At 48.7% G+C, this 14,081-nt stretch overlaps 1 protein-coding gene and 1 non-coding gene across 2 annotated transcripts in view; one reads left to right on the top strand and one right to left on the bottom strand.

Moving 5' to 3' along the window:
* Positions 1 to 14,081, top strand: part of LOC146348967 (peroxidasin homolog) — an 81,013-nt gene that overhangs the window by 27,544 nt on the left and 39,388 nt on the right. The window contains exons 3-7 of the mRNA XM_084854391.1: positions 1,373 to 1,444; positions 5,213 to 5,284; positions 9,002 to 9,073; positions 11,327 to 11,398; positions 13,727 to 13,896. Coding sequence (XP_084710517.1) covers positions 1,373 to 1,444; positions 5,213 to 5,284; positions 9,002 to 9,073; positions 11,327 to 11,398; positions 13,727 to 13,896 — 458 coding nt within the window. The remainder of the gene's footprint in view (positions 1 to 1,372; positions 1,445 to 5,212; positions 5,285 to 9,001; positions 9,074 to 11,326; positions 11,399 to 13,726; positions 13,897 to 14,081) is intronic.
* Positions 12,032 to 12,103, bottom strand: TRNAA-UGC (transfer RNA alanine (anticodon UGC)). The gene has a single exon. It is a non-coding gene; the product is annotated as a tRNA-Ala (tRNA).

Raw genomic sequence — 14,081 nt, 5'->3', positions numbered from 1 at the left:
TCTGGTTTTGAAATCTGTCAGCTTGATGCCACTTTTCCAAGGGGCATTTGCTGCTTTGCATTTTCAAACAATGCCGTTGCAATTTCTAGAAGGGCACTACGTAAGTCCTGTAAGACAGTGTTTATGTGTCTGTGGGTGACAAGGGGGAAGAGAATATTTGCCACTATGTTTCGTATGGTTCAATCAATATTCAGCCCAGGACAAAATAACGGACAGGATATCTGAAGTCAATGAGAACAAGGTACAATTAATTCCTCCTGGAAAATGAGGACACATCACAAATAGATTTGTTCTGTTTCCAGGCTCAGCTGAAATGTGGGGACAGATTTATTGCCTGATTGGTTGCAGCATATCCATATATGTGACATTTTACAGCTTATAGGCAAACATATACAGATCTCTATGTCCAAGAGTCTTACAGTTCAAAGACTTCAGACAGCCCATAAAGGCAATCCATTGCATTGCATATATGAAGGTAATTTGCACAACAGCCTTCCCCAACCTAGTGCCCTCCAGATTTTTTGGACAACAACTCCCAGAATTCCACGCCATTAGCCATGCTGGCTGAGGCTGATGAGAACTGAAGCCCAACATATCTGGGGGGCACCGGTTTGGGGAATGCGCTTCTACAGAGTCAGACTAAGACAGAAAGACTGTAGGCTTGTGAGATCTACTTTGTTATTCAGTAGATCTGCAAAGTCCACCAACTGGAGTCAGATGCAACATATTAACTCTGAGGAGGGGATATACTATTAAAATTAAGGAACAAGCATGCTTCTGATAATCGGCCCAGGAATTTGTTTTTAATAGGAGAACTGACCTCACAATCTTGGCACACACAAATCTTTTCCTGGATCTCCCCACACACCTACTTTCTTCCATCCCATCAACCAGATTCAGAAGTTGCTGCTGTTGTTGCTTTTTTGTTGCTGCTGTTAAACAATTGGGAGTCAGAAACCCTTGGTGATCTACTTCAGATCACCCAGCGATCTACCAATAGATTCTGATCTACCTTCCGCCCATTCTGTGATCAGAATGTTGGACTAGATGAACCCTTTGTCTGATCCAGCATGGCTCTTTTTATGTTCTTATGAACCTGGGACCTTTTGCATGCAGATCATGTGCTCCAGAACTGAACTATGGTCTGCTACTATACTATAATTTGTGAATTATGAAAATCAGTCCCAAGGAATCATGTTTTATTATTCGGTATGTATTTTTAGTGACCAGTTTTGTTGTTTTTATATTGTGATGACATTTGGTTCAGCAAGAAATGCAGGTCTATTTCATGACTGTAGCATTGAGACTGCAGCCCAGTGGCCTCAAAATACTGCATTAACGTGTTGCTTTCTCCACCCCAATTTTCCCACAGGCTTTTGAACAACAACCTAATAAAGCACATTGCACGAAGGTCCTTTGAAGGCCTTGAGAACTTGAAATACCTGTGAGTATCTCTTGAGATCCAACATGTGGTCATTTTCTAAACCACCCTTTCCTGACCAGATGCTCTCCAGATGTGTTGGACTGCAACACCCAACATTCCCAGCCTGCAATGGCCATGCTGGCTGGGGTTGATGGGTCTTGCAGTCCAATACATCTGGAGGGCACCAGGTTGGGGCTAAACCTTCATAACAAGAAGTTGAAACAAAGCTGGCATGCTTCAAATCATGGTTGTTTTCAAATATATATATCCAGCTAATACATATATGGGTTTAGTAAATATTGAATAGAATATTTATAGAAAATATTACATCTGTCTGCACTGATACGAGCAAACACAAATTGTATATGTATAATATTTCTTTTTAGAAAATCACCAAAATATAATTCGATTCATGGCATTTTATGTTAGTAAACCAGAAAAGAGATTTGGATCGTAGTCATCATCTTCTCCCCGCTCCCCTCACACACACTCATAGAACATGAGCTTTTTTAGATGAAGTTTTTTGTTGTACGTTTGTCATTCCTCACTCATGGTTGTTTACGGGTGCTTTAGATGACATCGTCACCATCCAGTATTTATTGCCAAAGTGAAACAAAGTGCTAGTCCCCACCAGTGTACTTGCGTTATTCCTGTACTTGCGTGTACAGCACCACCTAGAGGTTAAGTAGCTGAAAGTACAGAAAGGCAGGAAAGGCAAATACTTCATGTAGAGCTCCAATCTTAATTCTGCAACAAAACCAGAAGTAAACAGCGGGTTAAACACCTTCATCTACAAAAGCTCCATATGTGGGCAAATCATGGGATGAACATTTATTATTATTTTATATTATTTATTATATTTCTATACTGCCCTATAGCTGAAGCTCTCTGGGTGGTTTACAGAAGTTAAAACATTAAAATACAATATACAAAGTTTAAAAACCATTTCCATAAAAACATATGGTCAATATAGACAAACAACATATAACTGAAACAACTTTGAACTAAAAACATTTTTTTTTAAAAAAATCCAACAATAAAACAACACGGCTTAAAAACAGTATACAAAAGCCAGCAAAAGGGAATGAGAGTTCTAAAAAGGGAAGGCCTGACGGAATAACAGAGGCTTTAATGCCTGCTTAAAAACCTTCAACGAGGTCAGTAGGCGCATTTCAACCAGCAGGTTGTTCCACAACTGAGGGGCAGCAAAGGAAAAGGTCCTCTTGCGCGTGGCTGCCAATCTCACATTAGGCAGGCCCAGCAGAGAGCCCTCAGAGGGCCTTGAGAGGCAGACTGGGTCATAGGGGACAAGGCGCTCCCTAAGGTACCTGGACCTAGACCACATAAGGCCTTAAAGGTAAGAACCAGCACTTTACATTTTGCATAATTTGGAAAATTGCAATTCGGAAACAAATTGGCAGCCAATGTAAAGATTTTAAAACCAGTGGAGTATGGTCTCCATGGGATGTCCCAGAGACCAACCTGGCTGCCCTATTTTGCACCAGTTGAAGTTCCGAACTAAATTAAAGGCAGCCCCAAGTGCAGCGCATTGCAGGAATCAAGCCTAGAGGTTACCAGCACCGTTACCAGGTCCACACGTTCCAGGAATGGGCATAGCTGGCGTAGCAGCTGAAGTTGAAAACAGGCTGCTCTCACCATTGCCTCCACCTGGGGTGCCAGGAGCAGGCTTGGGTCACGAAGCACCCGTGGCCCTTGGCTTCTCCCTGTGTGGCCCTCCAGAGCCCCAGGGTGCCCTGCCCACTCTTCCCTGCCCCCCAGCTGATCAGCCATCAGGTGAGGCGTGGTGAACAGGCTGGTGTTCCCTGCTGCTGACAGTAGCAGGGAAGAAGCCATCTGGATTGCAGCAACAGACTTTAACCGTATCCCCCGCGCAGTGATCCCAGTGCAGAGTCACTGTTTCCTCGCTGCTAGTACCAGCGAAGAAACGGCGATCCTGCTCAGGATCACTGGTGGCAGAGAGGGGGAGAGGCATCCAGTTCAGTTGCTGATGATTGATCATCCGAGTGCATTCCTGTGTTTTCCAGATTTGCTTTGCCAAAATTCAGACCCATATATTTTCCCCTCGGTGTGCAATTTTAATCGAAAAATGGTTGGCAGGAAAGGGGATAACTATGCTCACACGTGATGGTACACACCGCTGCTCTCTGTTCAACATATTGGTGTCGGCAGGTAACATCCTCAGGCAGTCGCCCCGGACCCACTGCTGCTGACACAGGGGGGTGCTATGGCCTCACATCCTGCTTGTGGGTTTCCCGTGGGCAGCTGGTTGGCCACGGTGTGAACAGAATGCTGGACAAGGTGGACCCTGGGTCTGATCCAGCACAGCTCTTCTTATGTTCTTGTGAAACCGCTGGTTTGGGCCCCATCTCCTGTGCTCCTTCAGCGAGCGCCAGGCAGCCGTCATTGCAATTCCCAGAAGGCCTTGGAGCAACATTACATCACCCTGGGGCAGCGGAGGCTGGTGGCTCCAGTGTCAGTGGGGTGATAAATCCGCCGTGGCTCCGCACCTTGGGTCGTTCCTTTAGAGTTCTGACTGAAACCCGGAGCACTGGGTTTACACTGCCCCACTGACACTGGAGTCACCAGCCCCCACTGCCCTGGGGCATTGTGGGAAATCACAATGGCAGCTGCAGGCACTCCTCAGAGGAGCGCCACTGCGCCACTCTGCCCTTCCTCCAGGAGCCCCCTTCCCCAGCATCCAGTGGAAATAAACAAGAGCAGGAGGAACGTAAGAGGACAGCGGAGGGTCCCCCAGCATTATGGGGTGGTGGGCCTCACCAGGAGATCCCATGCTGAGGGCAACCTCAAGCCTGGAACTCACCATGCCGGTGAACAACGATACACAAGCTGTATGAGGCTCCGGAGTACACAGCCCCTCCATGTGAGGGCCCGCCTCAGCCGTTACCCCGGAAGCACGGGTTATGCGCACCCCCTCTGCTCCTGCGTAACACCTGGATCTCTCTTCCGTTCATCATGGCTTTGCTCTTGTACTCCTTTTCTGAAAGCGACGGTTTGTTGGATGGCCACCCCACAACGTGTTTCTTGAATGAGAGGGACTGGGGAAGGAAGGGAGATTTAAGAACACTCTGCACCCAATTCTTTGCCGAGGTGACCTGATGAGCTTTTCTACACAAGGCTGCTAATCTGCTGTGTCTACTTCCAGTTTCATCGCAGAACTGCAATCCGAGCTCCACACAAAGAGCGTTTCCTTTCCTGCTTTTCCACTACATAACCTCTAGGCGGTGCTGTGGCAGAATAACACAATTGCACAAGTCGGAAATGAGTTTTCTTTTGCTTTCGCAAATAATACTCCATTTTCCCAGCTCTAAAAATCATAGAATCATAGAAGAGTAAATACCCGTGAAAGTGCTGTTGAAAAACTGGAAGTGAAACTAGGGGGTCACAATGTTGTCCAAAGAACCCGTAAACAACCGTAGGTAAGGTATGACAAGCGCACAATAAATGCCTCGTGTGGAAAAGCTCAGTATCATGCAATAATTTTTGTAAAAACTCTCATTCCTTGTGCTGCAAGCTTGACTGGCTCGTCCTGGATATTCTATTGTAAGTTAAACAAGGTGTGTGGCGGGGGGGGGGGGGAGCTGTGGTTTTCTTTTTATCTGGCAATAGATTGCTAGTGATAGTCGTTACCTCTGTTTCCGGATAGGTGCATCCTTATGTAGTCATGCTGTTGCCAACCAGGATTCTTTTTATGATGTTCTCCCCTCTCTCTCTCTCTCTCTCTCTCTCTCTCTCTCTCTCTCTGCAAAGCTACCTTTACAAGAACGAAATTGAAAGCATCCAGCAACATGCATTCAAGGGACTTCATTCCCTGGAACAGCTGTAAGTTGGCAGAGCTTTTGTGCTGGAAATTGTACAATGAGACAGATGGAATGTAGCCTCTGGATTTTAGCCAGTCCCCTGAGACACCAACTGCAAGCTCTTGTTAGGATCTGTGGAGAACTGAGATTGCTATTAATTAGTATAAATAAGTGAGATGTGCAACAAAATGTTGCAGCACGGTGCTCCCTGTTCAGGATTCCAGCCACTCCGTTCCACTCCCTCTCCCTGGTTTTCTGTTCTGGCCCCCCGCCCCCACAGTCAGAGTTCCATTCTCACTGAACATGTTCAGTCCTCTCCTGCGCATGGGTGGTGCTGTTTTGGCTACATAAGGTCCGGCACTCAGAGAACTGACATTGCTGTGACTATATCGATGAAGATGATGATGCACATACGGTGTTCACTGTGTGGCTGGCACTTCTGCCCAACTGGAGAAGAGTGGGGGAAGTGGCGTCATAATGCCCTAATGGGGATGCCTTCCTGAGCCCACAGCAGAGGGATGAATCGTGCCTTTGGGCTTTCGTACATATTTTAATCACAGCTCTCTTTGCATGCGTGTTTCTTGAAATACACTGGTGTTCATTGTTCAGGTAGCCAGGGCTTTGTACAGCTGTCCGCAACCTCTGGGGGTCAGTGGGCACGTTTGGAATGTTGAGAGAGTACTGTGGGTGCTCAAAATGGCTGCCGTGGGGGGCGGGGGCTTGCCCATTCATAAAATGGCTACCATGCTGGGCATGGCCAGTCACAAAGTACTCATTTTGCAGAAGGCAAACTGATGAGACTAAAAGAAAAGAAACCTGCCCAAGAACCTAAGTACAAGGCAGAACGGAGAAAGCGTAGAGGCAGACATTTTTCTCCCTCTCTCACAGAGCATGTCTACACCAGCCTAAAATCCCGCATTTAAATGGGACTTTCTGCTTCCGTTTTAAATGCAGGATCACAACGGATTCCTTTTACATGCGCTTCCTTTTCCCCCTCCCCTCTCCCCCTCCCCCTCCCTCTCCCCCTTATTTGAGTCTCCCATATGGTTCATTGGTCTCGCTCCTCTTCTTGCGGCTTTTCCTCGGAGGGAACTCGAGCAGAACTCAAGCGCTGTAATTTGATAGCTCATTATCACTGATCTATTTTAAAATGGAATAAAGGTCATTTAGTGCAGGAGATGCCCTGGAGGTTCATGATGTCATTTAAAGGGCCCACAAACGTCTGTGAGTGAGCAATATCAATAGCGGGATAGCCCATAACACTAGAACCTGGAGTTGATTGAACCACGGAGCTGATTGGTGGGATTCAGGACAGATAAATGGAAGGACTCCTTCACCCAGCACGTGGTTAAACTATGCAATTCACTTCCACAAGATGTAGTGATGGCCACCACTTTGGATGGCTTTAAAAGGAGACTGGACAAATTCATGGAGGATAAAGCTATCAATGGCTATTAGTCTTGATGGCTATATGCTACCTCCAGTATCAGAGGCAGTGAGCCTGTGTACACCAGTTGCTGGGGAACATGGGCGGGAGGGTGCTGTTGCCCTCATGTCCTGCTTATGGGTTCCTGGTCGACAGCTGGTTGTCCACCGTGTGAACAGAATGCTGGACTAGATGGACCCTTGGTCTGATCCAGCAGGGCTTGTCTTATGTTCTTAAGGCAGAGGTGGGGGCTGAGCTCCAAAACACAAAACCACTCTTTTGCACCCAAATAAAGATGCTGCTGGAGGGCAGTGCTGTTAAAAAGGGAGAAAAAGAGAGAGGTGTCCGTGGACACATTTGTGCCTACAGACACCGTGTTGGAGATGCCAGGCTGAGTATAACCTCTGGATGATAACTCTGGAGAAACAACCCTAAGATGACACAAGAGCCTCAAAATCCTGATTGTGTAAAGAAGAGCCATTGACCTAACTAGAAAGAGCTTGCAATCCATGCTAGATAGACAAAGAGTCCTTCTCTGGTCACAGGGATATAGGAAAATATGTGCTCCTTCACAGATGATCTCATACAGCGCTGCAGCCAAGATCTAATCTCTTGCTAGCATATATAATCAGCTGCTTTGCTGATGATGTATTAGGAAGGAATGGTGCTGCCCTTCTACAAGCAGTCTGTAGTTGTCTTGAAAATAAGCACAAGAGGCCAAGGAATAAGCCTTGCAAGGTATGACTCTCTTTAAAAACAAACCCATAAAAAGCGCTTTCTAAATATACCATTTTAGAGAGTCACACTTCTGGCTGTAGCCACATTACACCAATGTGGCCATAAAAAATCTGGCATCAGAGGAAATAAAAAGCCCATCTGTTTTTAATCTTTGAAACAGTTTTTTGTTCAGATGGTTTGGCATCTCTCAAATTGCCCCATCCTTTTAGTCAAAACCATCTTGTAAAACTGAGCCAGTTGATGATGGATACTATGAGGTGTGTTTGGATTCAGGTCTGGTGAGATGGATCACAGAAGAATTATTTGAATGCATAGACCACTTTCTCCAGCCCCATCCATTTTCCCATAGCGCTGAGGGCCATTTTATACAACTCTCTTTTTACACATTAAAGTCAACTTACATTCAATTTTTGCTGCATTTGGTCATGTTAAATTTGAAACGCTTCATCACATATCCAGATAACAACCTGCTGTGTCTAGGGAACATGCATGACCCTTGAGAGGAATTCTGCCTTGAAATCCTTTTTTTCCCAGGCTGGAACTATGGATTTCCGTAGAAAATCCATCTGTCGTCTCAAATTTCAGCTGGTCCCATTTGCGCTGCTGTATTTTCAGTTGCTCGTTTTAGTCACAGGCTCCAGATGTTTTCATGAGTACATTCCTCATTCGCAGTTGGACAGCATCATGGCTTTTGTAGTCTTAAGTTTGTATAAACAGTACGTCTCGTGCAGGCGGATTTCACTCAGAGTTGCAATGTATCAAATTTGTTGAGAAACCTTGAGTGGATTTGGTGCCTCTCTGTTCTATCCTGGCTGGAGAAATTAAACAATGCAATCTAAATCAGAACAGCTGTTGCTGATAATTGGATGGTGATGATAGGTGAGAAAGACTTACAGGCTGCAAATGGCACTCATGGTTACATAGTGTATAATAATTATACACTGTAATTATTATGGCTAGGATTGCAGCCTTTTCTTCTATGTCTGTAGCACCTGCATGGCAGGGAAAAATTCAGCTGGTATGGCATTGAGCAACGTGGAGATACACTGGCAGGGAACCTTTGCTTATTGAATTTCTGCCACTTTTGCAGCAAAGAAGCCCTGTCCCCCCTGCCCCCACCCACACACACATACACACAAACACACACACAAATTTGGGTTTGTGACATCATCTGTTGCAGTATTTCCCCAGATTCCTGATTCCTTTTCAGAGTTAAAATTGGAGGCATGCTTCATGCTTGCACCATAAATGTTTATTTTGGGAGTGTGTAAGAGCAAGAATTAGCTACCTTTGGAGAAGCACGCTCGTCTGTGCCTTCCAGAGCTACAACAGACATCTCCTCAAAGGGCAGATAATTCTGCCATGTGTCTGCATCAGGAGTGATTGAATAACACAAGGGCCCGTGGGAGGAAGGATAATGAATCACACGGAAATGCTACAGGCAGCCCCCTCTATGATAGATACTCCAGGGTCACAGGAGCCTTTAGTGGATTGCTCATGGCACACCAGAATGCCCCAGCATCCAGTCCAAGAATTAATGATCAGTTTGTTTGTTTGTTTCCCTCTTCATGCCAGTTACCTGCATTTTAACAACCTTGAAACCTTGGAGCCAGAGACGTTTAGCGATCTGCCCAAGCTGGAAAGACTGTAAGTCCTGAGATGATCGCCGAGGGATTTGCATCTTTGGCATACATACCTAGTACAAAGTAGGGAATGGTTCATCACTCAGTGGGTAGAATAGGGATCAGCAACTGGAGGCCTCTGGGCCATATATGCCCCCCAGGGGGTGCGGCACCAAAATGTTGTAAAGCTTGGGGTAGGCAATTCCATTGCAGTGGTTGGGAGGGGAGCCGAACCCTCCCACCGCCTACCATCCCACACACACATCTGCTTGCCTCCCATCCACTGTTTTTCTGTTTGAAATCCCCCCGCCGCCCCCACACACACTGTTTTACAGCATTTCAGTGCAGCCTACTTTCTAGCACATGGGTCTGCTGACATCATGTGTCGCTAGACCCTAAGGTTTGAGTGGGACTTGTCTCATGAATTCCTCTAGAGCAGGGATGGGGAATGTGTGGACCTCCAGTTCTTGTTGGACCGCAGCTCCCATCATCCCCCACCATTGGCTACGGTGGCTGGGGCTGAAGGGACTTGCAGTCCAACGACATCTGCAGGGCCATGTGTTCCCCATCCCTGCTCTATGGATTTGTGTCTGTGTTCTATCACAGCGGGTCTCCAAACCTTTTGGGCCTGTGGGCACATGGATTCTGAAAAAGTCTCCTGGGCACCACCACAAATTAGCTGCTGCATTGGGGGTGGAGATCCAATCACAAAAAAAGTTGGGAGCACTTCCCTTGTCTGTGTGTGTTTGTGTGCATGAATGTGTATCCTGTATATGCGCATCTCACTCTGGCTTCTCTCTCTGGCTCTTTTCTCTCTCTCTCTCTCTCTCTCTCATTCGCTCTCTGGCTCCTCTTTTCCCCTTCCTTCCTTCCTTCCTTCCTTCCTTCCTCTCTCTTTCTCCCCCCTTTTCTCCCCCCACCTCTCCGGCTCTTCTTCACACACCCCTGGCTCCTCTTTCTTTCTTTCTTTCTTTCTTTCTTTCTCTCAATCTCTCTCTCTCTCTTTCATTCTTCCTTTCCTTCTCTCTCCCTGGCTCCTCCTTCCTTCCTTCTCTCTGGCTTCTCTCTCTCTCTCTCTCTCTTTCTTTTCATTCTTTCTTCCTTTCCTTCTCTCTCCCTGGCTCCTCCTTCCTTCCTTCTCTCTGGCCTCTCTCTCTCTCTCTCTCTCTCTCTCTCTCTCACTGTATCTCTGGCCTCTCTCTGTCTCTGTCTCTCTCTCACTATATCTCTGGCCTTTCTTTCTTTCTTTCTTTCTTTCTTTCTTTCCTTTTCTCTTTCTGGCCCTTCCTTCCTTCCTTCCTTCCTCCCTTCAGTTCCTCACTTTCTCTCTCTGTTCCCTCCCTATTAAAGTCAATGGAGTAATTTGGCCATTGAGTTTAATAGGGAGAGCAAAAAAACCCTGCCAAAAATTGGCGGGGGGGGGGGAGATGACCCCACACACACCAAGGACGCTGTTGCCCTAAGGCAAATAATAATGATTAAATATTAATAACTATATAGCTAAACTACAGAATTTGCATGGGATGTTGTGATGGGCACCAACGTGGATGGCTTTAAAGGAGGATTAGACACAGTCATGGGGATAAGACTATCAATGGCTACTAGTCATGATGGCTACCTATAACCCCATATCAGAAGCAGCATGGTTGTCAACGCCAGTTGCTGGGGAACATGGGTGGGCGGGTGCTGTTGCACTCATGTCCTGCTTGAAGGCGTCCCGTCGGCATTTGGTTGGCCACTGTGCGAACAGAATGCAGGACTAGACAGGCCTTTGGTCTGATTGGGTCTTGTTATGCATGTTTGTAAAAATGTAAATAACAACCCCAGGGGAACCTGAGCAGCACAAGGGCCGCAAGAGATGGGGAGGAGGAATTTAGCCCTCCTCCCCGCTGCAAAAATCCAGAATCCTCCCCCTCCAAAGCTGCTATTTGCATTGAGAGGGAAGCCTCCATCGGTGCCAATGCAGGCTTCCTTCCTGATGCAAATAGCAGCTGGGGAGGATTTTTGTCAGGGCCATGGCAGTGCCGGGGGTAAAGGAGGGTTAAACTCCCCCTCCCCATTCCCTGCAGACCTGATGCTGCTCAGTTTCTCCTGCAGCTGCTATTTACATTTTAAAAAACATGATCATGTCTAGTTTGGCTGTGCAAGGTGTTGCTTGGAGGGAGTGTGAATTTGAAAGCAATCACTTAAAGGGCTGTCTCTGTCTCTGAGTCACTTGGGAGATGACCTTGAGGGACGCTGAGAAAAACTCTGGCACTCTTCGTTATTCCTGAAACAGCTTCTTGCACAACAACCGAATTTCCAGAATCCAGCCAGGAGCCATCGCCCGACTGGGATCCCTCAAACGTCTGTAAGTGTACATTCGCTGTTACAAAGTATGATGAATCATCACACCCTTCACCAAATGGCCGGGAGGGAGCAAAAGCAGATCTGACTCCAGTTAGTTGCTGGATGCAGCTGTGCTGTTATTTTAAACCATGGGTCCCATAGGACATGGGCTTAACCCCCACAGAAGCCAGGTCAGCAGGTAGCCACCTGTACTAATTTGTTCCCCCATGGTGGGAGCATCCCCCTGGGCGTCCCCTCCCCAATCTCAGTTGGAGGGGTGGTAAAGCACATGCTTTGCATGCAGGGCGTCCCAGTTTCAAACTCCCAGATCTCTTGGGTCTTGGGCAACAGAGCTAGAAAAAGCCTCCTGGAGACCACAGGGCAGTCAGGGAAGGCCCTGCTAGGTTACGTGGACAGTGCTCTGACTCGGTGTAAGGCAGTTTCATATGTCCATGGGAGCGGGGCAAGTGCTGCCTCGCCCTTGAACGGCACACTGCTTGACCTTTACAGAGCACCTTGCCTCTAGTGGGCTCCTCCCCACATGAAAAGGCTGCTTCTCCAAAGCTGCCAGACGAAGCACGGATCCATCATAATTGTTGACACTGACTGGCAGCGGCTTTCCAGGTTTTCAGGCAAGAGTTTTTCCAGTCCTACCTGGAGATGCCAGGGATCGAACCTGGGACCTTCTGCTTGCAAGGCAGGGGCTCTACCACTGAGCTACAGCCCCTCCCCTAAAGTGCACCCTGTGACAACCGCCCGTGGAAACTATAGAGGAGTCTGTAGGCCACACAGCTTTCCTGAGCTGAATCCTTCTCTGGGGACTTAACACAAATCTAGGGTCCCATGCAGGCTGGTGACTCTGATGTCAGTGGGACGGTGAATCCACTCCGGGGTTTCAGTCGGAACCAGGCAGAACTCTAAAGGAGCTCTCCAAGGTGATGTCAGTGGGGCGGTGAATCCGCTCTGCTCTGGATGGGACCAAGATTGTGAGCTGCACCTAGGGATGGTGCAAGCGTCCGGTTGGGGCTCGAAGCCCGGCGAGAAGTTGCTGGTTCAGCCCCCCGGACACCAGTTCACGGGCCTGAGCTCTTGCCCAACTCGCGGCCTGCCGAGTCGGGCAAGAGCACGGGCTCCTGCTCCCTCAGCAAGCCAGCCGCCAATTGCCAAGAGGGGAAGAAGGCAGCACCTCTCCTCCTCCTCCCATCCTTGCTGCAGCAGCAGTGGCACAAGACACGCTGGTCATTGCCCGTAAGTGTAAGAGCCTTACGGAAAACAACCAGCTTGTCCCTTGCCGCCCCTGCTGTAGCGGGTGGGGGCGGAGGGAAGAAGGAGGCACTCATCCTCTCCCCCCCCACACACCTGCTGGAGGCCTGGGCGAGAGGCTGAGGGCTGGCTGCCCTTCTTCCCCACACCAGCCCTTGACAGCTGGCGCGAGGAAGAAGGGCAACAGCAGCACCCCAGCGGTTTTGCCCTGGCCCCTGTAGAGAAGGCCAGGGCGAGAGGCTGGGGGCTGGCTGCCAAGCTCCTTTTTCCCTGCGCCAGCCCTTGACGGCTGGTGTGAGGAAGGGAGGCGGCTCGCGCAGCTCGCGGGCAGGTGGGGCGAGCAGGGAAGCTTGCCGAGCAGGTCTGGGCTGCGTGAACTGTGGGGGGCAGTTCGCCGAGCTCCCCCCACCCCGACAGAGATGGGCTCGTCCATCCCTAGTTGCACTCACCCCGATATATTCCTAGTTGCACTCACTATGGTTAGACTCTTGGGTGGGGCACCTTGGGTAGCTCCTTTAAAGTTCTGTCTGGTTCTGACTGAAGCCTGGAGCGGATTCACTGCCCTGCTGACATCGGAGCCACCAGCCTCCTCTGCTCGAGTCCTGCTTAAGTAGCTATCTGGAGGGCCCATCATGACGTAGCAGTCGAGCACCGTATTTATTATACAGTTCATTGCTATCCGACCGGCCGTTCCTCCGTGGAGCTCAAGGCAGCTTACACAGAATTCCCAAGTGGATTCTGATCCAGGCACTGACTGGAGTTTTGCATGCGGAATGCCCTTGGTTCAGTCCCTGCGCTGGAAAGGACCTCCATCTGAGACCCCAGATAGCCACTGTCGGTGTAGACAAGGCTTCCCCAACCTGGTACCCTCCAAATGTGTTGGCCTGCAACTCCCATCATCCCCAGCCACCATGGCAGGAGTTGCAGGCCAACTCATCTGGAGGGCACAGACGGAGAAAATACTGGGTTAGCCGGACCCGTGCTCTGGCTCAGTATAAGGCAGAATATGAAGTCCCATTTCCTACATGGCAACCCAGAGAGATTGACCGAGCGTAGTTAACACCTTTTCTTTCCTCACTCTTCCGAGGCGGCTGGACTCCAACGCCTTGCTGTGTGACTGCGACCTGATGTGGCTGGCAGAGCTGCTGAAGAAATATGCCATCCAGGGCAACACCCAGGCCGCTGCCGCCTGCGAGAACCCAAGGGAGCTGCAGGGCCGCTCCATCGTCACCTTGACCACTCAAGAATTTAACTGTGGTAAGCGCTGTGCCGATAACGGCACTCAGCCGCTGCTCTTGATCTCATTCGAATCCTGTAGCTTAAGCTACCTGCTCACCGTCACCCAGCGATGCCCTCTGGCTGATCAGGATACAAACCTGGGTTCCCTAAATTTACGCCCAGTGTTCAAGCCGCCACTACGCCACATTGGGTTGGATCCAACC

The sequence above is a fragment of the Heloderma suspectum genome, chromosome 4 (genome assembly GCF_057233095.1).
Source record: "Heloderma suspectum isolate Gila_16-S chromosome 4, 16-S_ref, whole genome shotgun sequence".
In the NCBI taxonomy this organism is placed as follows: domain Eukaryota; kingdom Metazoa; phylum Chordata; class Lepidosauria; order Squamata; family Helodermatidae; genus Heloderma; species Heloderma suspectum.
The sequence above is the reverse complement of the archived record's forward strand: the minus strand, read 5'-3'. Positions and strand labels throughout refer to the sequence as shown.